This window comes from Sinohyriopsis cumingii, chromosome 1, assembly GCF_028554795.1.
Source record: "Sinohyriopsis cumingii isolate HCF-2022 chromosome 1, ASM2855479v2, whole genome shotgun sequence".
Lineage (NCBI taxonomy): Eukaryota > Metazoa > Mollusca > Bivalvia > Unionida > Unionidae > Sinohyriopsis > Sinohyriopsis cumingii.
The window spans coordinates 28,154,350-28,178,038 of record NC_142961.1 but is presented as its reverse complement, the minus strand read 5'-3'; the positions used below and the strand labels follow the sequence as shown (position 1 = coordinate 28,178,038).

At 34.2% G+C, this 23,689-nt stretch overlaps 1 protein-coding gene across 1 annotated transcript in view; it reads right to left on the bottom strand.

Annotated features, from left to right (window-relative positions):
- Positions 1–23,689, bottom strand: part of LOC149806595 (alpha-N-acetylglucosaminidase-like) — a 110,916-nt gene that overhangs the window by 65,478 nt on the left and 21,749 nt on the right. Inside the window, exons 8-15 of the mRNA XM_089955324.1 lie at positions 18,733–18,798; positions 16,508–16,571; positions 14,088–14,158; positions 13,258–13,332; positions 10,219–10,297; positions 9,706–9,855; positions 5,830–5,972; positions 2,554–2,626 (exon numbers count right to left, since the gene is read on the bottom strand). Coding sequence (XP_089811450.1) covers positions 2,554–2,626; positions 5,830–5,972; positions 9,706–9,855; positions 10,219–10,297; positions 13,258–13,332; positions 14,088–14,158; positions 16,508–16,571; positions 18,733–18,798 — 721 coding nt within the window. The remainder of the gene's footprint in view (positions 1–2,553; positions 2,627–5,829; positions 5,973–9,705; positions 9,856–10,218; positions 10,298–13,257; positions 13,333–14,087; positions 14,159–16,507; positions 16,572–18,732; positions 18,799–23,689) is intronic.

The following is a 23,689-nucleotide window of genomic DNA, read 5'->3' as shown; positions in this document are numbered from 1 at the left end:
ATCTTCATTACCTAGAGATTTCAAGTTGTCACAACTTTTTATAGCATCTTCACTTTCTGCTGTGACTCAGCTTTGTTTATTCTCATGTTTCACTCTGAATGTCTTTGAAGGTGCAAATTTATTTACAAACTTTTAAGAAAAAGGGGTTGGCTTTTTCTGGGCTGATTTAATCCATATTGATTAACTTCTTTAGACTGAAGACCCATCCTTCTTTTGTAAACATTACCGTGTTTTAGATTTGATAGGAGTCCACCACCTCCTGCCATCATGCCTCTGTCTGTCATATCCATCATTGCCAAAACAATTATCAGTCTAGCTTTCAGTAACCTTCATTTCTGAGATGCCAAATAAATGTACATTGTTACCTGGAGTTTAACTTCATCAATCTTCACTCTGATGCCTATATTTATATTTATTTACATGACCTATATTAACACCTTTTCCTGTAATTCCGAAATTCAAAACTGTAACATTAACAAGGTTACAATGACTATTTTGGGCACTCAAGGAGACATGATAATTACTGTATACATTTACATTGTATGTATTGCTGCCATGAGTGCTATGTCTGGACCCATTCTCATGCATTGTTTGTTGCTTCTTAGTACCGTTTAACGTATTACTTACAGTATTTACAGTTGCTTATTCCTGGTATAAATGCTGGTTGTGCTGCCATTTTACTGCTAGAGGAATAATTACATCTACACATATATTTTTACATTCAATACACACAAAAGTTAATATGTGTCTGGTATCATACTTTACCATACAGCCTTTGTGATTTATCAGTTCACCAGAGTCTGAAGTAAAGATATTTGCACCACTAATAGAAACAACAGTAATGACTTCAGTGCTTGTATCCTGTTGACCAGATTAATCAACTTAGTGGCCTGTCACAGAACATAACCAGCATCTAAATTTCTGACCTCTATATCTGCAACAGTATGGTTTATTTCACCACACAATTTACATCCTTGATTTTGTAATTAAATATCCATAATAATGTAAATGTTTACATCTGTTCAAAAAGTTTTTCCCTGCATTGTGAGTTTCTGATTTTCCTGCTGAAAGTAACATCACTAATTGTGCACAATTCTACTAACTACATTTGTTTTTTATGTGAGGTTTACTCCTTTGTAGCATAGGTGAGAATTAGACACTTTTTGCCATATAGTCTCTTGTCTGTATAGTCATATCTGGTAATGAAACACTTGTACCTGTAGTTAAGTTAATGTACAGTTCCATTGTTGTGTCTATGTAGCCATGTCTGGTAATGAAACCCTGGTAGCTGTGGAACAGTCAATGTACAGTTCCATTGTTGTGTCTATGTAGCCATGTCTGGTAATGAAACCCTGGTAACTGTGGACCAGTCAATGTACAGTTCCAGTGCTGTGTCTATGTAGCCATGTCTGGTAATGAAACCCTGGTAGCTGTGGACCAGTCAATGTACAGTTCCATTGCTGTGTCTATGTAGCTATGTCTGGTAATGAAACCCTGGTAGCTGTGGACCAGTCAATGTACAGTTCCATTGTTGTGTCTTTGTAGCTATGTCTGGTAATGAAACCCTGGTAGCTGTGGAACAGTCAATGTACAGTTCCATTGTTGTGTCTATGTAGCCATGTCTGGTAATGAAACCCTGGTAGCTGTGGACCAGTCAATGTACAGTTCCATTGCTGTGTCTATGTAGTCATGTCTGGTAATTAAACCCTGGTAGTTGTAGACCAGTTAATGTACAGCTACATTGTTGTGTCTATGTAGCCATGTCTGGTGTGTGTGTGTGATTTGGATTTTTAATGTAGTTTTAACAATTTTTCAGTCATATCACTAAGAAGTCTGCAGTTAATGTACAGCTACATTGTTGCATCCATATGGTCTTCTTTAGGAATGGAATCATGGTAGTTGCAAACCAGTTGCCAGTTCCATTGTTGTGCTAGTCTTCTGATAAATTTATCTTTATCCCAAACATCACACTCTTCTGAGGGAGCCAGTTTTCACAGAACTATTTCACATTTAGGATGTTTCAGAATTTGACCATATATTTCTTCAGTCATATATTTCTTCAGTCAGTTCCAAATCATGGTCTCTTTGTGCTGCATTATTTCTACCTCTTTTTCAATAATCTGACATTTACTCCATTTAAACGGAGCAGGCTATTTTATGTACTTTATCCTTGGTGCGTAAATCTGTTTAGGTCTTTGTCTTGAATACATGCACTTCTACTTCCAAAATCTGTTTATAGATGAAGACTTATCTTTCACTGTCTAGATTATACCTTGTACTGGATCATTTAAGGCTGAGTCTAAATTCCTCAAAATATGAGCTATACGGTCACCTGTTTATGGCCATGTTAAGGTTTCTAAACTTTCACGGCTCTAAGTTTAACAGTTTAAGTGCTAACTATCATTCTAAATGGATTGGGAAAATACTTATGGACATATGGATGGACTGCAGCAAAACAATATGCCTCCCCCCTTATCATGTTGCAGTGGGACATAAAAATGTCACAACCTACTCTATATTAACAAAACTGAATGATGCAAAATGCAGTCTTACCTTTAGAAGTTGCCATGCCATATCAACATTGTCATCACTTGTTCCATATCGAGATAAGGCAAAGTGTGAGATCCTGAGGAAAATATAGATTTTAAACTAGAAAAACATCCACAGACAAAATATAAACTTCTTTACTGGTCCTAATAGCATAAGCCTATATCAAAATTATTTCAAAAGCTTTTTGTTAAATGTTAGTCATGTTCATCCATTAAAAAAAAACATCAAAATAATCTCATTCTATGATAATAATTACAACAAAATGGAATATGGGGATCAATGTGTGTAACTATGAATGCAAATTGTTCTCAGACTTCCACTGAACCATTTGAATGCCATAGACAGCTCACGCACATTTCAAATGTGTGACTGCCATACACAACTCATTGACAGATTCAAATGTGTGACTGCCATACATAACTCATTGACAGATTCAAATGTGTGACTGCCATACACAGCTGATTGACAGATTCAACTGTGTGACTGCCATACACAGCTCACTGACAGATTCAACTGCAAAACTGCCATACAGATTCAATAGTGCAATTGCCATACACAGCTCATGCACAATTTCAAATGTGTGCTTGCCACAGACAGCTCATGCACAGATTCATCTTTGTGATTGCCATTGTTTAATATATCTAATTTGCATTGCTTTTTAGTTATTTTTATGTTTTTTTAATTTCATTAAATGTTTTGGGCGATAAAAAGTGTTACAGATGACCTTGTCCAAAATCGGTGACAATTTTGTAAACAACATTGTTTACCTTTTACTTTGTTCTTTATTATAACTTAGTAACAGATCTGATCTTCTAATTATAACTAAGATTTTATCTTGTAAATATCTGGAACCTTCTAGAATGAATTGTTCCATTAAACACTAGTTTTAAAAAAAACAAAATACCAATTATGACCAAGGTCACATAGAGTATAAAAAAATTCTTATTTATTCCTGCAATAATATCTGAAGAAGAAACCAGTCTTATTGTTGTGTCCAGTATTTCATTTGGGCTGCAATGTATTTAATCAAATTATTTGTTCAATGGAAATACAAAGTGCTCATCTAGAGTAATATTCTTGGATATTATTATTGTTGAACACTGTTGTCACATCATTACTATTCAGGCCATTACAGGCACATCAACACTCTCAGTATTGGATTTATTTTGAAATACCACTAAAATTTATTCAGAAGTTTATTCTTTAAGACTTGTGTTAGAAATTTGAGATTTAACTAAAAATTCTTAAGTTTCTTTTATTTTAGAGTTTCACCTGTATTTCAGGGAATTAACTATTTATTGAATATCACAACATTTGCTGGTTTCTGCTCTTTCCTGATACTTTGTTCATGACCCCAGTCATTATTACCACACACAGCCCATGTACAGATTCAACTATGCATTTGTCAATGACAGCTGATGCATAGAAATTGTTTAGTTTACCACATTCATAACAATCATGCTTCTGTAAAGAACACTCATGTGAGACTACACTAACTAGAATGGTGGATGATTGGTTAACAGCAATTGATCAAGGCAACCTTGTAGGCACTGTGTTTCTTGACCTTTCAAAGGCTTTTGACCTTGTAAATCACAAAATTCTGATGGAAAAGCTCATATCAAGTTAACCACAAAAGCTTAACTTGGTTTAAAACTATCTTGAAGGCAGACAAAAAGAAGTTTCTATTTATATAAACAAACAGATAAGAAATAGATAAAGTCAGGTGTTCCACAAGGATCAGTTCTTGGACCAGTACTCTTTCTGCTGTACATCTATGATTTACCACATCACAATGAGCTATCCACTACCAACATGTCTGCAGATGACACACCATTATATAACAATGAATCAACAGTCCATGAGATCAGAACTGAATTAAATGAAGACTTGGTAAAAATAAATAACTGGCATGAGCAAAATGGTGTGAAAATAAATGCAGCCAAATCAAAAGCCATGATCATAGGTAAACAAGTAACAGTAAAAGCTGAGAAACATTATTTCAAAGTAATGATAAATGGAATGGATATACAACAGTCTGAAAATGAAACACTACTTGGCATCATGATAGACAATATCTTGTGCAAATAATAGCAAGCTGACAAGGTCATTAAAAATACTTTACAAACTATGGAATTCCATACCATCTAAAGTCAGCTGACTCATGCCAAGCTTTCAAAATATTTTCTTAGTCAACATATACAGAAACAATCATTTGTGTGATTTTGTTTAATTCAGTGCAACTTTTCTTTAAAACATTGTTATCATCTACTCACCTATAATGTTTTACACATGTTTGCTACTACTATTTGTATCAATCCTGTATGTACTCATGCTTAAAGCCATATGCATATTTTACTGTAGCAGTAGGTCAGTTATCTAGTTTTCTAATAGCATTTGCTGTCTAAAGACACCCCATCTTGTAAAAATTGTGCATATATATATATATATATATATATATATATACACACACACACACACACATACAAAAATGCAGTTGTAGAAGGCCTCAATGAAGATTGGTCAGTTTACAAAATGATCTTCTCTAAGTAAGGTCATTATTATTATCACCGTCATTATCATTATTATTATTAGTAGTAGTAGTAGTAGTATTTGACTGTGTCACTGCCATACAAAGTCCATGCACAAATTAAACTAAATTCCTGAGTTTTCCACTATAATATTCAAAACATCAAGGTGAATGGTGATACCTGTGTCAAAGTTAAGGACTCAGTGTATGGTAATACCTGTGTCAAAGTTAGGGTCTCAGTGAATGGTGATACCTGTGTCAAAGATAGGCTCTCAGTAAATGGCTATACCTGTGTCAAAATTAGGGACTGAAGCATGTTATATGTGGGACTTTGCTATATTCAGACACCATAAATAATGGGCTGCTGCACATCACAGGCTGACCCTCAGTGAATGGTGATACTTGTGTCAAAGTTAGGGACTCAGTGAATGGTGATACTTGTGTCACTGATAGGCTCTCAGTAAATGGTGACACCTGTGTCAAAATTAGGAACAGAAGCATGTTATATGTAGGACTTTGCTATATTGAGACACCATAAATAATGGATTGCTGCACATCACAGGTTGACCCTCAGTGAATGGTGATACTTGTGTCAAAGTTAGGGACTGAAGCATGACAAAAGATGTGAGAACAATAACTATAGCAGGTCTCAAAGATACAATCTCTCATCCTGAGTTTATAGTGCCTATCATTATGTCACAATGCCTGTCAATAAATGCTGAGTTAGATCTATAAATATACCATCTCCTTACCATTCTGCTAGATTCCTTGGTTCTGTTGCCCAGGCATTTTCATTCATCAGCTCATATACCACTTCATTCTGGTTGATCCCTTCTGGGGTCAGACCTATACCCACCATGCTACTGTTAGGGAATATCCTGGCATCAAAGGGCTCCTACAGAACAAATGAATGCAATTGTTTTGCAAATAAATACATGATTATTAAACTCATAAAACATGCACCTGTCAAGGGACAGCAAGACACAATTTTACAAACAAAATATACTTGTCAAGGTACAGCAAGACACAATTTTACATAAACCATGCAATTGTCTCAGGACAGCAAGACATAATTTTACATAAAACATGCGCTTGTCTAGGGACAGCAAGACACAATTTTACATAAAACATGCAGTTGTCAAGGGACAGCAAGACACAATTTTACATAAAACATGTAAAACATGCACTTGTCTAGGAACAGCAAGACACAATTTTACATAAAACATGTAAAACATGCACTTGTCTAGGAACAGCAAGACACAATTTTACATAAAACATGTAAAACATGCACTTGTCATGGGACAGCAAGATAATTTTACATAAAACATGCACTTGTCAAAGGACAGCAAGACACAATTTCACAAACAATATGCACTTGTCATGGGAGAGCAAGACAATTTTACATAAAACATACACTTGTCAAAGGACAGTAAGACACAATTTCACATAAAACATGCACTTGTCAGGGACAGCAAGACACAATTTTACATAAAACATGCACTTGTCAGAGACAGCAAGAAATAATTTTACATAAAACATGCACTTGTCATGGGATAGCAAGACAATTTTACATAAAACATACACTTGTCAAAGGACAGTAAGACACAATTTTACATAAAACATGTACTTGTCAGGGACAGCAAGACACAATTTTACATAAAACATGCACTTGTCAGAGACAGCAAGAAATAATTTTACATAAAACATGCACTTGTCAAGGATAGCAAGACAATTTTACATAAAACATACACTTGTCAAAGGACAGTAAGACACAATTTTACATAAAACATGTACTTGTCAGGGACAGCAAGACACAATTTTACATAAAACATGCACTTGTCAGAGACAGCAAGAAATAATTTTACATAAAACATGCACTTGTCAAGGATAGCAAGACAATTTTACATACAAAATGCACTTGTTGAGGGACAGCAAAACAAAATATTACATAAAACATGCACTTGTCATATACAGCAAGACACAATTTTATGTAAAACATGTACTTGTCATGGGACAGCAAGACACAATATTACATAAAACATGCACTTATCAAGTGACTGCAAGACACAATTTTACATAAAACATGCAGTTATCAAGGAAGAAGAACACATTTTTCATGTTTTAGAATCAAATTGTCAGTAAAACTTTGGACTAATACATTTTAACAGCCAAGTAAATCATTATATATAATAATGGTTTGATTTAATATCTTACATGATCAGACAGTTTGTATCTATTCGAGTATATATTCAGGTCTGAAGCATTATTATTACGACAAAGGATGCCAGTCATCATCTGAACTCAGTACAATTTTTATAGTCTTTCTTCACATGAAAAACATGCTTTTGAAGTATATCTTTTAAAACCTGAATGGCTTTACCCAAGGATGAAATCAAATACTTCTAATTTTGTCAACACTGGGGCACATAAGACACAATGTCACTTGCTCTTTGCATCGTACATGTAACAATGGTATTCTAATGCAGTGATATAATACTGGGACCAAGTATGACATTATGAACTAATGGATCTGTACTTGATGTATCAAAAGTCTCAAATAGTTCAAAGTGACAATATCACCAATATGATGTGGTAAATATGCGTATTTCTTGCTTTTCAAGAAATGACAGATGTTTAGTTGTTGTTGTTGTTGTAGTTGTTGTAGGAGTAAAGTGCATCATTTTTCACTGTTTGAGTGAATACATTTTACTATATGAGTAAAGTGCATCATTTTTCACTATTTGAGTGAATACATTTTACTATATGAGTAAAGTGCATCATTTTTCACTATTTGAGTGAATACATTTTACTATATGAGTAAAGTGCATCATTTTTCACTATTTGAGTGAATACATTTTACTATATGAGTAAAGTGCATCATTTTTCACTTTTTGAGTGAATACATTTTACTATATGAGTAAAATGCATCATTTTTCACTTTTTGAGTGAATACACTTTACTATATGAGTAAAGAGCAACATTTTTTTCACTTTTTGAGTAAAACACGTCATTCTTTTTGTATTGTGAAATTACTGTGAATCATTCACCTTTGTCCTTGTACTATGAAAGGTCATTTATTTGTATTTACATTTGTTGCATTATTAGGTTAGTGCGGATTGTGTTAATTTGTCCAATATTTGGATTTTATATATGCACGTATTAATCATAATTCTTTCCCCATTCAAGTCAATGATCAATAAACATTGTATCTGCATCACCATCAAAAGTGTTCTGTTATAAATCCGAAATCCAACCCAGTGATCTTGTTACAATCATAATTCAAGCTACAATTTCCTCACACTCAGTACATGTGTATCTGCCACATTTTTTACTATGGCACCTTACAGATGTTCTTTTCTTCTCCTGTATTCACCATCTGATTCACTATAAAGTTTAAAGATAACCCTTTACCTCATACAGCATTGTCACCCAATGCAGCGTGCTAAAATAGAACACCTGTTACCTATTCAACTCCATACGCATATGACTGCCTGTTAACTGTTATGCAATGTACTGTATGTTATGTTTAACAGCAATTTTAACCATTTTACATTTTTGGTACACGTCTATTATGTGTGGAAAAATTTAAGAGTAAAGTCTGAGTGTTATAGCTGTGTAATTATTTTTCATGGAAGAATTTTTTATGTGCTTTAAAATCTTGAGAGAACTCATTTACTGTGTCAGTGAGACCAGGTGACCAACCATAGCTGCCATTTCTCAGACTAGAAATTTACAAGGTTTTTGTCCGTGTCTACATCACTAAGTCATCTGAATTTGATAATTTAAAAAAACTAATTGCTGCCTACATCAATATCAGAGTCTTTATGTAAGTTATTGAATCTTTCATAGTTGTGATTCTAATCATGAAAACTTTGTAAGTACTGAATGAAATCCGCGACCTCCATTTTGGAGAGTGGAGATTACGAACCAGTTACTTAAAATAGCAGATATTGACCAGAGCATAAACAGTGACCATGTGATCTGACGTAATTGTCATTCACAGAAATTAATGTAGTATTTAATAGGGGTTTTTCCCCGAAGGTGGCACTACGAAAACCGGTTTAAAATGGCTGATGTTTACAGCAAAAGTCAAAAGGTGCTTCCATGTGAATCAAATAGAGATGTCAAAAAACGCATGCATGAGGTAAAGGGTTAAACATGAATAAAAGACTGACTTTTATGCTAAAATGACATTTGTTCGTAACTTGGCACTTCTTAGATTGCAACAAAACACTAACTTAAACAATTATGATTGGCTACTTTCATCAGAAGTGCTATTGAAATGACAAGCAATGTTATATAAATATTAAAAATCTCATCAATTGTTTTATTTTGCTGTATTGTGATAATAACTGTATGAAATATGTTAGAAATGAAATTAAGGATACACATCACATGTTAACTCTCCCTGATAAACATCTGTTTTCTGCAATCAAAAGGATATGGAGCCCAGGAGCAGGCTTGGTAACCTCTTGATCTCACAAAACTCATGTTATTTGGGATGACTGAAACCTGATGGATATGATTTCTTTAAAATTTTCCATTGTCAAAAAATATTTATAGTTTTGCCTGACTCATCAGGTTTAACTAGTATTAAAGGCATTTACATGAGTTAGAGAAATACTTACTCTGTTAATGCTCTCAACATCCCCGTAGAATTCCATAGTGCCCCCATAGTTGTGCAACATGCACCAGATAAAGGGCTGGCCATAAAATGAGTTTGTCTTATTGTATATAGGAAGGACCTCGGCAAACAGATCCAATACTATCATCTTACCCTGCAAAACAAAATAAAACAATCCCACAGATTGGAATATTTTGACTTCTCCCTCCAGTCCAAACCACCACTGCGTAATCACTTACAATCACTACATAATCACTTACCATAACTCACAAAAATGGCATTTCTAATGAAAATGTTCACTATGTGATATATTCAGTTGTTTGCTGTTGATATGAGTTGGGAATAAACACAGAAAATGTTTCTTTATAATGATAGAGTTTGAACTGAGTCTGTCAATTATTCCAACAATGAATAGCTTATGCACACATGTACATACCAAAATGAAAGTTCAAGGTGACCTTTCCATATTACTGAATACCATCATAGTGAAGTTTTAATACAAGTAACTGGGACCTACCTGAGGTACAGAGGTTAGCAAAGCCTCTGTCTGTGGAGGTTTCCAAAATGGTGACTGGAACAGCCAGCCCTGCATCAGCCTGAGGATTAGTGATAAACAGCTTGTAAACTGATTATGTAAAATAAAATGGGGCTTGAAAGTGTATTTGAACTATGTACTGGACCTGTGTAATTTGATCAGATCAGCAGAAACACAGCATAGTCTTAGAATGAACCAAATGGCATCAAACACGTACATGCAATTTGGTTGGATCTGAAATATTCAACTTAAAATCTGACAAGTTAGTAATAATAATATGGCCTAATATTTAGCTTATTTTAAAAATGTATCAAAATATTAGAATTGTTCTCTTCCACTGTATGCAGATAAATGAGCCAAAAATTATCCCAAATTCAAAGGCTTTCAAGGATTTCATGATGACAATTCCAAACATGTAGTGCAAATGTATCTAACCTAAGAATGACCCATTGCCCTTACCTGATAGGGATGGCTGATGACCCCATATCCTTAACTCAAATACATTATACATTTGAACAGAATAGGATATGGATGGCATAAACCAAACCTATATGTTAATGACAATATGAGGATAATAACAACAACAATGATAAATGAAACATAATGATAAGATGTGTAGAGCTGCAGATGACTTTTCCATCAAATGAGTAAAGTAATCATGTTTTTGAAACTCAGTGAGTGACAAGCAATTATCTAATTGATGAACACTGTACACATTTCTTTGTAATACTTATACTTCAAAACCGTGAGCAGTACCTGTTGGCACATCTTTTGGAGGAGTGTAAATAGGTAATTATCACATCTCTATTTATCATTTTATTAAAAGATTCATGAATGTATCTGTCACAATAATTTTTACTCTGGTTTAAAGTGTGTTTATGTGGTCTTTGTGTTTGTTTCATGCAGTACTTTTGTACTTATCAAGCCAATAAAAATATACATCAACTGAAATTATTTTTCATTGTCACCTTTTTACGGAAACACATATGTACCCAGTGAGCCTGTATTAACCTCTATTGTATGCTACCTGAATTTGTAACATGCCAGCATGTTCAGCCATATGATTAAATAAGCGTGGATCACTACTCTGACTGTATCATGTTGCTGGAAGTTCAAAAACAAAAAACCTAATAAATGGTACAAATTAAATTTTATTGTGATAGGCTTAAAATAAAGAGCCTGTAGGATATAAAGGTTCTAAATTTGTATTACAATAACAACCACAAAATATAATAAGAAACAAACCACCTTTTTAAAAAAAAACACAAAATAGTGACTAGACATAATAACAAAAATGTGTCTTTTAGAACACATGATGTAGGACTTGACCAATACTTTGTATTAATCAGTCTTACTTAGTCATATGTGCCTTCTGAAACACATGATGTAGGACTTGACCAATACTTTGTATTCATCAGTCTTACTTAGTCATATGTGTCTTCTGAAACACACGATTTAAGACTTGACCAATACTTTGTATTAATCAGTCTTACTTAGTCATATGTGTCTTCTGAAACACACGATTTAAGACTTGACCAATACTTTGTATTAATCAGTCTTGCTTAGCTATATAAGATTATCAGGTTGAATGAAGTTTTCCTTTCCTGAGCCACTTGACCTATCACAGGTGTCATTGTAAACAGAATGTTGTTATACTCGGTTATAACAGATTATTTGATTTAGTTTGTCTAGTCTATCTACACAACAAAAACTGAAGACAATTTTTTTCCAGCTGTATATTTCACACTGTTTACTGAATAAATTTCAATTCAGACTGTAATCAATTATACATTTTATTATTCTGTTTGTAGATGGATTTAATCACAGAGCAATCAGAAAGAAATGCAAGTATCATACTCATATGTTGTACTCTCCATAAAAAAATATGTTGATATACATTAATTGGACTGTGTATAAAATAAACTCATATTATCTAGATTATGTATACAATATGCTGATATACATCATCTGGATTACATATGAAATATGCTGACATACATCATCTGGACTACACATAAAATATGCTGATATACATTATCTGGTCTGTGTATAAAATAATCTCATATATATTATCTAGATTATGTATACAATATGCTGATATACATCATCTGGATTACACATGAAATATGCTGACATACATCATCTGGACTACACATAAAATATGCTGATATACATTATCTGGTCTGTGTATAAAATAATCTCATATATATTATCTAGATTATGTATACAATATGCTGATATACATCATCTGGATTACACATGAAATATGCTGATATACATCATCTGGATTACACATGAAATATGCTGATATACATCATCTGGACTACACATAAAATATCCTGATATATATTATCTGGAATGTGTATAAAATAATCTCATATATATTATCTGGATTATGTATACAATTTGCAGATATACATCATCTGGACTGTGTATAAAATAAATTCATATATTACCTGGTTTATGTATCCAATATGCTGATATAAATTATCTGGACTGTGTATGAAATAAACTCATACCTATATTACCTGGATAATGTATATGATATGCTGATATACATTATCTGGACTATGTATAAAATATGCTGATACACATTATCTGGACTACATATAAAATAAACTCATATATTATCTAGATTATGTATACAATATGCTGATATACATCATCTGGACTATACATAAAATATACTAATACATTATCTGCAAGGCTGGATGAGCAACATTTAAAAGTATTTCTACCTTGTCAAACAAAAGATCAAAGGGAAAAATGTTGACTATTACACCAAAACAGAATAATCTGACATATTTTTATTTTAAAAAATTGTAATAAACTTACTAAATTGCCTGTGCATCAGCCTGTACCATTGCATTATATATAGCAACATGTAATAAACTTACCAAATTGCCTGTGGATCAGCCTGTACCATTGCATTATATATATTAACATGTAATAAACTTACCAAATTGCCTGTGGATCAGCCTGTACCATTGCATTATATATAGTAACATGTAATAAACTTACCAAATTGCCTGTGGATCAGTCAGTACCATTGCATTATATATGGCTTTCCCTGAGGATCTTATGTAGTCTGGGTCACTGGCAAGAGAAGGAAATAATGACTACAACATAGTCATATGTACAAATAATTGAATGTCATAGCAGTCCACAGAGCAATGTGAGACTAATTGAATTTACTCAGTTTCATGGCAATCCACTGACATTAATTGAATTTACTCAGTTTCATGGCAATTCACTGAGAAATGTGAGACTAATTGAATTTACTCAGTTTCATGGCAATCCATCTTAAACTGCAAGAATAGTGCACTAACAAGACTTGTAAACAGAAGGACAGATGGATGAACACACATATACAGGTATTCCTATATAATCCAGCCTTTACAGAGGTCAAGGTATTACTGAAAAATATAAATCGTGCAACATGGCATGAATAATATAAATATCAAATGAAAGAACTAAAAAAAATGAAAAGTCTGAAAAATAATAACATTGAGAATGACAACCATGAAAACAGAATTAGAAATAGACAGAAAAAATAGCTGTGCTATACTTCTCTGAGATAGCAATACTCCAAAGAATTGTTCAACTGATTAAAAGTTCAAATGATTTGGTCTTTGCAAGTCCTTGAGAAAGAGCATGTCGACAAGGCACAAGGGGAGACCACTAACTTCCACCTTGGCAAGTAGATGATCTACAGCACCTCTGTTACAATAACAAGCCCAAATATGCGGCAAATACCTACTTTAGCTTTTGTAGGCCGGATTTGCAATTTAGTGCATATACTCCTAATGTATTATGACAGCAAAATATTTGAAGAAGAAACGATTTAATACCTGCTTCTGGGAATCAGCTCATTGAATGAATCTGCATTATATACATGGTCCACACCAAATTCTGCTTTCATCTGGAATGCCAGAAATACAGGCATCACCAAAATTGAATTATGGGTAATAATTGGTCCATCTCATGTTGTTTCTTTCAGGAAATGATGATTTACATTTGCAATAAATATGTAATTGATTACAAAAACAGCTGATCTTCATGTACATACATCCTATATTAATAAATGAAAGTTCTACTTAATTTTACTGTAAATTTATATTCCAAATAATACTTAACTCAAAACCTTATTGCAAAATATATTTACAAAATCGCATATCATGTAGTAAGTATCTTATTAAGCAAAATGCTAAAATCCCTAACTCCTATAAAAATCCCTAAATCCTATAAGTATGAGTGAATATAAGGAGTCACTAAAATGAGAATGATGGATTATCTATATCTAATGACTTTATAATTATTAAAGATAACAATTAAGACTCACATAGCAAAAATATCCAGCAGTTTATAGCACGATAAACTCAGAAAAAACATCAAACTCTTATAATTGCAATACTTTATCATTTTTTATTTATTTATTTTTAGTTTTTTTTTTATAAAGATATTTCTGATCAGTTTTAGAGCTTTATTTAAGCATATGAATTCTTGTTGAGGGTATCTGCTATGTAGCTATTTATAGAACAGGGGATTCTCCATCTGTAACATAATAACTACATAAGGGATCAAACAAATTCTACCAATGGTAGGCGATCTAAGGTTCAGAACATTCCACAGCATGGTCTTTATATTTTACCTAAACTGATTCATGTGATCTGTGTAGAAGTTCCATGCTCAAAACAAAGGATGTGTGTTATCTTGTTTGACAATGAATGGCTCTTGGATTTGATGTTCTCATGAGTTCATTGTGACATGGCCTAATCATTACTGACCAGACATGCGAGTAACCAATTTTCATTTCTTTAAATCTGTTTTCATGTTCATTAACAGTTTTTGCTACATACATGGGCTACTTACAAATGAAATTAAGAATATCAGTAAATGGTTTTAGTGATGAGAGGATCAAATAGTCAAAAAGTGCAAGACATTGATCATGACATTTACAATGGTGGAGTAGCGGATCTCTCTCCCACCCACCCCCACATCGTAACTATCAGAGTCTGCATCTTACATTGTAGGAATGCGAATCCAATTGTTATAATGTTAGTCTTTGAACCCTCCTCCTCCCAATCCCTGTATCCATTTACATATAGTTTTAAATTTATTTGTAACAAGCCACAGTGAAAGTGCTGTATCCCCAATGTTCTTCTTGGCAGATTTTGAATTTCCCATCTTTGTTTTTAAATCTATTCAAAGAAAGAATTATTTATATTCAGAAACACTGCAAAGATGTGTTATTTGATTCTGTCAAATCAATTTATTCAATTTTCTAAATAAATTATAAACCCACCATTTTTATTTCTTTTTAAAGGCATGCAGTGTGCATGCCTTCCAGTTCAGTGTTTACGTTACTTTGCACATGACTCTATTTAAAGAAGTTAGTATAAAGTAGTTTTCCATACAATTTTTACAAATATAAACACAACTGGGTCTGATCACATGGTTATGTTCTGACCAATGGAAATCTTCCCTACATTTATCAACTGATGCTTATATGTAGATATCAACTAGAAAAACATATTTTTTAAAACATAATTTTACCTGAAAAGTAAACAGTTTCCACAAATGCATTTCTCATAGTTTTTTTTTATCTGACTGTACATGTACTTTAGTTGCTTTCCATTTGGAAAATGTACATGATTAACCGAAAAGTTGCTATAGTGGGAAAAAAAATACTATATGAAAGACATTGCACCTTATCACAAAGTGAAGACTGTAAACCTTCTTTACAGACTTTCACTGTACATTCACTTATTTGCTATGCAGGTTTTTTGGGGCTTTAATGGACTGAATTCATGAAATATGTTTTTAAACAAATAAAGATGGTATTAAAAGCCTATTGGTTATTTTCAAAGAAAAATATGTAAAATTTGTAAACTTTTCCATAGAAGAGACAACTGTATATACATGTGATGACCTAAATTTGTCCTGGCCTGACTTTGCTATACACACTGGATTCAACACACATACCATATATACTTGCTTTTCAGTCAAGTCAAACTGCAAATAACAAAGATTCTGATCTGCCATAGCATAATGTGCCTGCTGATCAAGGTTTATGTTGTTTATCTTTCTACTGATCACGCCTAACAAACTGCACAGACCCAGATCTGCTGATGCATTATTTGATCACAGATCTGGGTCTGTGCAGTTTGCAGCTAGACTTGTCTTATAAGTGACAATAAATGGTATTTCTGGTAAAAATGTTGTTTCAATCAATCAACTGAGGCTAAATTCATACAGTCAAAAGGCTTACCTCCTGTATGAACATCATTCCAATCTTTTGAAAGAGTGGATCACTGAACTCTAACTGATAAGTGCTGCAAAAGAAACATATTTTTTTTGAAAGCTGTAGGAGCTTCTTCATAAATTTGAAACCATAATGGTCATGAAATTTCATCAACTCAAAACAAACAATTGACCCATGAGGGCCTGAGATTGCTCACCTGTCCCACATTAGTGACATAAGCCAAGGCAAAGCATTATGTAAAACTATATGGGTTAGTATGATGAAGTATGTTTAATTATTCTGAGTGGATCTGAAGAAAATGGCAAAGGTTTTTTGATTTATTTGATGAAGTTTTTGCATTATCTGCATAAAAAGAGTGGTCTTGATGCCCTGATGACATCTTTCAAATGATTTATATTTTTATTGAGCTAGATTCATCATGATGCCAAGATTCATCATGATGCCAAGATTCATCACGATGCCAAGATTCATCATGATGCCAAGATTTAGCGCTTTCATTATGATGTAGTTTTTAATTGCATGGTCTCCCTCCCAAACAACAGTGGGAACCAATCTCGGGGTACACATGCTGAACACAGTGTGCAAAAACATTAGATGAGAGAGAGATACAACCTAGAAGAGTCTTGGGGTAAGATCCCAGCAGAGCTATGTTATGAAATAGGCCAGTCTTTTCACCAGGAGCGTGAACAAATTAGTGACAGCCTTCAGGGCTGGGTGTCTCCCATTCAACTGTAAAATTTACTCAACAGAGTATTGGAAAAAAGAGCAACATAGGCATGGACTTCCACAACTGAGTATCAGAAAAAGGGTAACATGGACATGGACTTCCTCAACAGACTTATCAGAAAAAGGGCAACATGGGCATGGACTTCCTTAAGAGTATCAGAAAAAGGGCAACATGGGCATGGACTTCCTTAAGAGTATCAGAAAAAGGGCAACATGGGCATGGACTTCCTTAAGAGTATCAGAAAAAAGGCAACATGAGCATGGACTTCCTCAAGAGTATCAGAAAAAAGGCAACATAGGCATGGACTTCCTCAACAGAGTTATCAGAAAAAGGGCAACATGGGCATAGACTTTCTTGACAGAGTATCAGAAAAAGTGCAATATGGGTATGGACTTCCACATTATTTGGGTGACCTCAAGAAAGTGCTTGCTTCAAAGCACAAGCAGAAGTAGAGACTGACAAATGATTGAACTTGGGCATCAATCTCTCCATCAAATGGGAGATAATTCTCATCACACTAGAATCTTCACAAGCAGACAACTTATTAGCACTTTTGTTACTACAACAAACCAAAAGATCTGGTAATATTTTTTTAGCTTGGGTAAATGGATTAGTGAGATAGTGGATGTACTAGTAATATTTTTGATCTGGTAATGTATTTCAAGAAGAATCTAATTTATATGCATTGTGTCTGATCACACAGAATACTGAACTGAGTGTGTACTCAAGATAGCTGTTGTGTAAAAGCGTAACAGATCTCTGTCATGGCTGCATATTGTGCATTGAAATGTGTGAACACTGATTAGCATTTGGAAAGCCTCTAGTTCAATGACACAGGTTATAAAAACATATGTATTGGGCCACCATCTACATACACTGATTCCCATTAAAAAATTGTAATCCTAGTATATGCTCTCAACTTTAAATGTGCCCAAAGAAAGGGAGCCTGTCAAATATGTCCAGATAAAAGATATTTTATTGCACAAATATAACCTATATAATGTGTAGATATCATTTGTGTTGGAACCATACTAATATGCAGTACATGGTATGTATAAAGGTAGCTTCTGTCTTTGTATTTAAAAATATAGGCAGCAAACCAGTCCTATTATTCCAATCTGTCTTGAATTAAGGAAGTATTGTGTATGCATTATTCATGCAAATTATGTATTTAATACTCGAAAGCTGCCAACAACATGATTTTCTCAGCAAGCTATCTGTGTGAAGAAATAATGTTCACTACTTGGGTACATGGCTGTTAATAAAAAGAAGTTTTCAATTATGACAGTGGGTAAACTGCCACTGGTTGTATAAAGAAGGTGATTACAGAAAAGAGGTAACAATGTGGGAAGTATTATGTCATGGGTGAAAGGTAAGGGACTCACCAGCTCTATTTAGGCCCAAAGTTTCCCCATTTATTTAGTTGGCTATATTTAGTAGTTGGATACACCTTGTGGTTAGAGGGGTTACAGTGTAGTGTAACATCAATATCAGACTAACTTACCAGCAATACTTTTTAGGAAATCCAAGCCAGTCTCCATTCACTGTGTAGTTGGCAGTTGGATAGAGCCTGCAGTAAGAAGTAGTCTCATTTATGCCTGCAGTAATAAGTAGTCTCATTTAAATTGCAGTAAAAAGCAGTCTCCATTATGCCTGCAGTAAGAAGTAGTCTCATTTATGCTTGCAGTAAGAAGTAGTCTCATTTATGTCTGCATTAATAAGTAGTCTCCTTTATGCATGCAGTAAGAAGTAGTCTCATTTATGCCTGCAGTAATAAACAGTCTCCTTTATGCATGCAGTAAGTAGACTCATTTATGCCTGCAGTAAGAAGTAGTCTCATTTATGTCTGTTGTAATAAGTAGTCTCCTTTATGCCTGCAGTAAGTAGTCTCATTTATGCCTGCAGTAATAAGCAGTCTCCTTTATGCCTGCAGTAATAAGTAGTCTCATTTATGCCTGCAGTAATAAACAGTCTCCTTTATGCCAGCAGTAAGTAGTCTCATTAATGCCTGCAGTAATAAGTAGTCTCATGTATGCCTGCAGTAATAAGTAGTCTCATTTATGCCTGCAGTAATAAGTAGTCTCATGTATGCCTGCAGTAATAAGTAGTCTCATTTATACCTGCAGTAATAAGTATTCTCATTTATGACTGCAGTAATAATTAGTCTCATTTATACCTGCAGTAATGAGTAGTCTCATTAATGCCTGCAGTAATAAGTAGTCTCATTAATGCCTGCAGTAATAAGTAGTCTCCTTTATGCCTGCAGTAAGAAGAAGTCTCCTTTAAGCCTGCAGTAAGAAGTAGAGTCATTTATGCCTGATTTTAACCAAAGTACATAACATAGATAAGAGCCAAAATGTTTAAAAAAATAACAAGCCTCTGACCTCAAGGATATTACAATGAATTACAGCAGTTTTATTATTGTGTACCACCTTATAAATGAGGTCACCTTATAGTAAGGTATGCTACAAGCATGAATGAGTATAATGTACACAAAACACCAAAAATGAGATATCTAATGTTTATTTTTAATTCAACAACCAACAACCAAAATCAACTGACATAAAATAAGTACCAATGAAAGAACTATCCTGTATTCTGGAATCCAGGACCATGTCTATGTTATATGAAGAGCTGCATAAAACTGTTCCATTATAATAATTATCACTATGTTACAGTATTGCTGTGTGGTTTTACAATGATTATCACTGTACTACAGTATTGCTGTGTGGTTTTATAATGATTATCACTGTACTACGGTGTTGCTGTGTGGTTTTACAATGATTATCACTGTATTACAGTATTGCTGTGTGGTTTTACAATGATTATCACTGTATTACAGTATTGCTTTGTGGTTTTATAATGATTACCACTGTACTACAGTGTTGCTGTGTGGTTTTACAATGATAATCACTGTACTACAGTATTGCCTTGAGGTTTCATAATGATTATCATTGTACTAGAGCATTGCTTTGTGGTTTTATAATGATTATCACTGTACAATAGTATTGCTGTGTGGTTTTATAATGATTATCACTGTACTACAATACTGCTTTGTGGTTTTATAATGATTATCCCTGTAATACAGTATTGCTTTATGGTCTTGTAATAATTATGACTGTACTACAGTATTGCTTTGTGGTCTTTTAATTATAGGTTACTGCATCTGTATGGGAAAATATAAACTAGTTTTATAGATGGAAATACTGCACAACCTTGGGCGTACAGTATTTCCATCCGACAAAATGAGTTCATATTTTCCCATACAAATGCAGTAACCTTTTTATTATATAGGTGGCAACCTGATTATTCTTGGAGATTTCAACTTTCACTTTGACTGTCCCGGAAACTCAAATACATCAAAACTCATAGATTCCATTAATGTTTTCAACCTCAAACAGTCAGTTAACCAACCCACCCATAAACATGGTCACATTTTTGACTGGATTCTTCATAGACCTAACAACTTGCTTACCTCCTACCACAGAACAACTCGATAACTGTCTGCGTTCATTACTTGACAAACATGCCCCAGCTACCAAGTGCAGAGTATCAATTAAAAAGTGTTCTCCATGGTATAGCAGTGTTAGGAACCAGCTTCGCACTGCTAAAAGAGACGGCCATAAAGCTGAGAGGCTCTGGCTTTCCACCAGACTCACTATTCATAAGCAAATCTATGAAGTCGCTAAGAAGAATGTCACAAATATAGTCCATGCAGCGAAATCAGCCCACTACACTACTAAGATCATGGAAAGTTCCAGCTGCAAAGAGCTCTTCGAGATTACTAACAAGCTAATGTCAAGGAACAAATCAACACCACTTCCAACTACCTTCTCTCCAGTCAGCCTTCCTGACATGTTTGCAAATTTTTTCTGTGACAAAGTACAAACCATTAGAGATAAGCTTGACACCACAATTTCAATTGACTCGTCGTCACCATACAGTTGGGATACAGAATTTGAGCAGCAACCATTAGCAGCATTTGAACCTGTCTCTATGGATTTAGTATGTACAATCGTGATGAAGAGTGCACCAAAGTCATGTGAACTTGATCCAATTCCAACATCAATGCTGCCTGAGTGCTTAGATCCAGTATTGCCTTCATTAACTGATGTTATTACTACCTCTCTCTCATCTGGGGAATTCCCATCATTTTTCAAAACTGCCATTGTAAAGCCTCTACTGAAGAAACCAACACTAAACCATAACGATTTAAAGAACTACTGCGAAGTTTCTAATCTCCCATTCATATAAAAAAATCTTAGAAAAGGTTGTTCTATCCCAGCTTGTATCTCATCTAAATTCAAACAGTCTTTTTAGCAATGTACAATCTGCATATCGCTCTTGCCACAGTACTGAAACTACTCTTCTAAAAGTAGTTACTGACATTCTCTCTGCATTGGATAGCGGAAAGATTACAGTCCTCACCCTCCTTGATTTGTCTGCAGCATTTGACACAATAGACCATGATATATTACTTCACCGTCTCCAGCATGTATTTGGCATTCATGATACAGCCTTACTGTGGTTCAGGTCCTACTTGGTCAACAGGACACAAATTGTATCTGCAAATGGAATACACTCCAACCCAGTTGATCTATGTTGTGGTGTTCCACAGGGGTCTGTTCTTGGACCTGTTCTCTTTATTCTGTACACTCTGTCGCTCTCAAGTGTCAGAGATCATCATCCAGTGTCTCATCAATTGTACGCTGATGACATGCAAATATACAAATCTAGCCACCCAACTGAAGTTGATGCTACCATCCAAGGTGTAGAGAGGTGCATTTCTGATGTGAAATCATGGATGGCTTGTAACAAGCTGCAGATGAATGATGATAAAACTGAGGCCATTCTGATCACAACACAAAGACTTACTCATTCACATCCTTTACCTCAAACAATAAATATCAGCAACGCCAACATTAAATTCATACAATCAGTACGAAACCTAGGTGTTACTCTGGACAGTACTCTCACACTGCACCAACATGTCATGAACATATGCAAGGCTGCATATCTTGAGCTGAGACCATCAGCTCAATTCGCAAATATCTTTCAGTTGATGCCACTAAAACATTTGTGTGTTCATTAGTACTTTCAAGACTGGACTATTGTAACTCAATTCTGTCTGGTTCATCTCAATATCTACTCCAGAAACTTCAAAAAGTTCAAAACACAGCTGCTCGGATCATACTTAGAGTACCATGATGAGAGCACACCTCCCTGCTGCTCTGTACCCTACACTGGCTAACCATTCAATCCAGAATCAAACACAAAATTTGTTCTCTGTGCTACATTTCACTGTCGGACTCTAGTCCAACATACCTATCTGACCTCACCCATGTGTACACACCAGCAAGATACTTATGCTCCTATTCTGACAATCGTATACTCATTATTCCAAGTATGAAAACAAAGCTATATGGACAGCGTTCTTTTGCATACCAGGGCCTGGCAATGTGGAATGAATTGCCCACTGAACTTAGACACAAAGACACAGTGATCATATTCAAGAGGGCTCTCAAAACTCACTTATTTTTGACAGCAAGAACAAACTTAAAGACCTAATAATGTTTCCTACCTGAAATATTCTCAGCATGTTTTTTATTTTTTTAATGTTTTTCTAATTTAATTTTGTTTGTTTTTGTAATAATATTATTATGTTCCTTATCTTATAGGTGTTGTCTAAAGTTGTAAAGCACTTAGAGCTTCTAAAGATTAGGCGCTATACAAAGTCCTCATTATTATTATTATTATCATATGCTCATTTTCTTATTCTAGCATAAGGCTTAATTATATAAACAAAAATACACTACAAGAAACAAAGTAACTGAATGAATGCCCTATTCCAAACTAACTACACAAATGCAGATTCATCATTACACAACAATAGCATCATTAATGTGCACATAACTCCGCCCAGATAAATGTGAACTTAGTCATGCGCTAGACATAACTTTCAAAAGAAAATGGTGTTTTGTTCTGCTTAAAATTGAAATTTGGAGTCATATTGTGAATGAATGCGCATTGCAACAACTTTTCCATTTGATCTGGAATGAATAGATTCTGGTATTTTTGTCGATTCTACGAATTTCGTAATTATGGACTGAATTTATCTGTACCAATTCTACATAAAGTACATCAGATTTCAGCAGCATGTTGACATCTGCAAGTGTGTTTCTGCTCCGTCATTGGATGTTTGAAATCATATCATGGGAAAAATATGAAGTTTTTCAATTGTAATTATCAAAAAGATGCTATGGAATATAATGTTTATTTCATTTTGAGTGCAGTAAAGAGGATGTAATTGCACTTGGAATATAGTCGAAATTACAGTACAATTTCAAAATGTGGAATCAAGCATGCAAACCCATGACATGGCTCATATAATTCGGATTTGCAGAACTAAGAAAGTACGTTGTGAGGAAATTCAGGATGTATAACTGTAAGTATACTTTCTG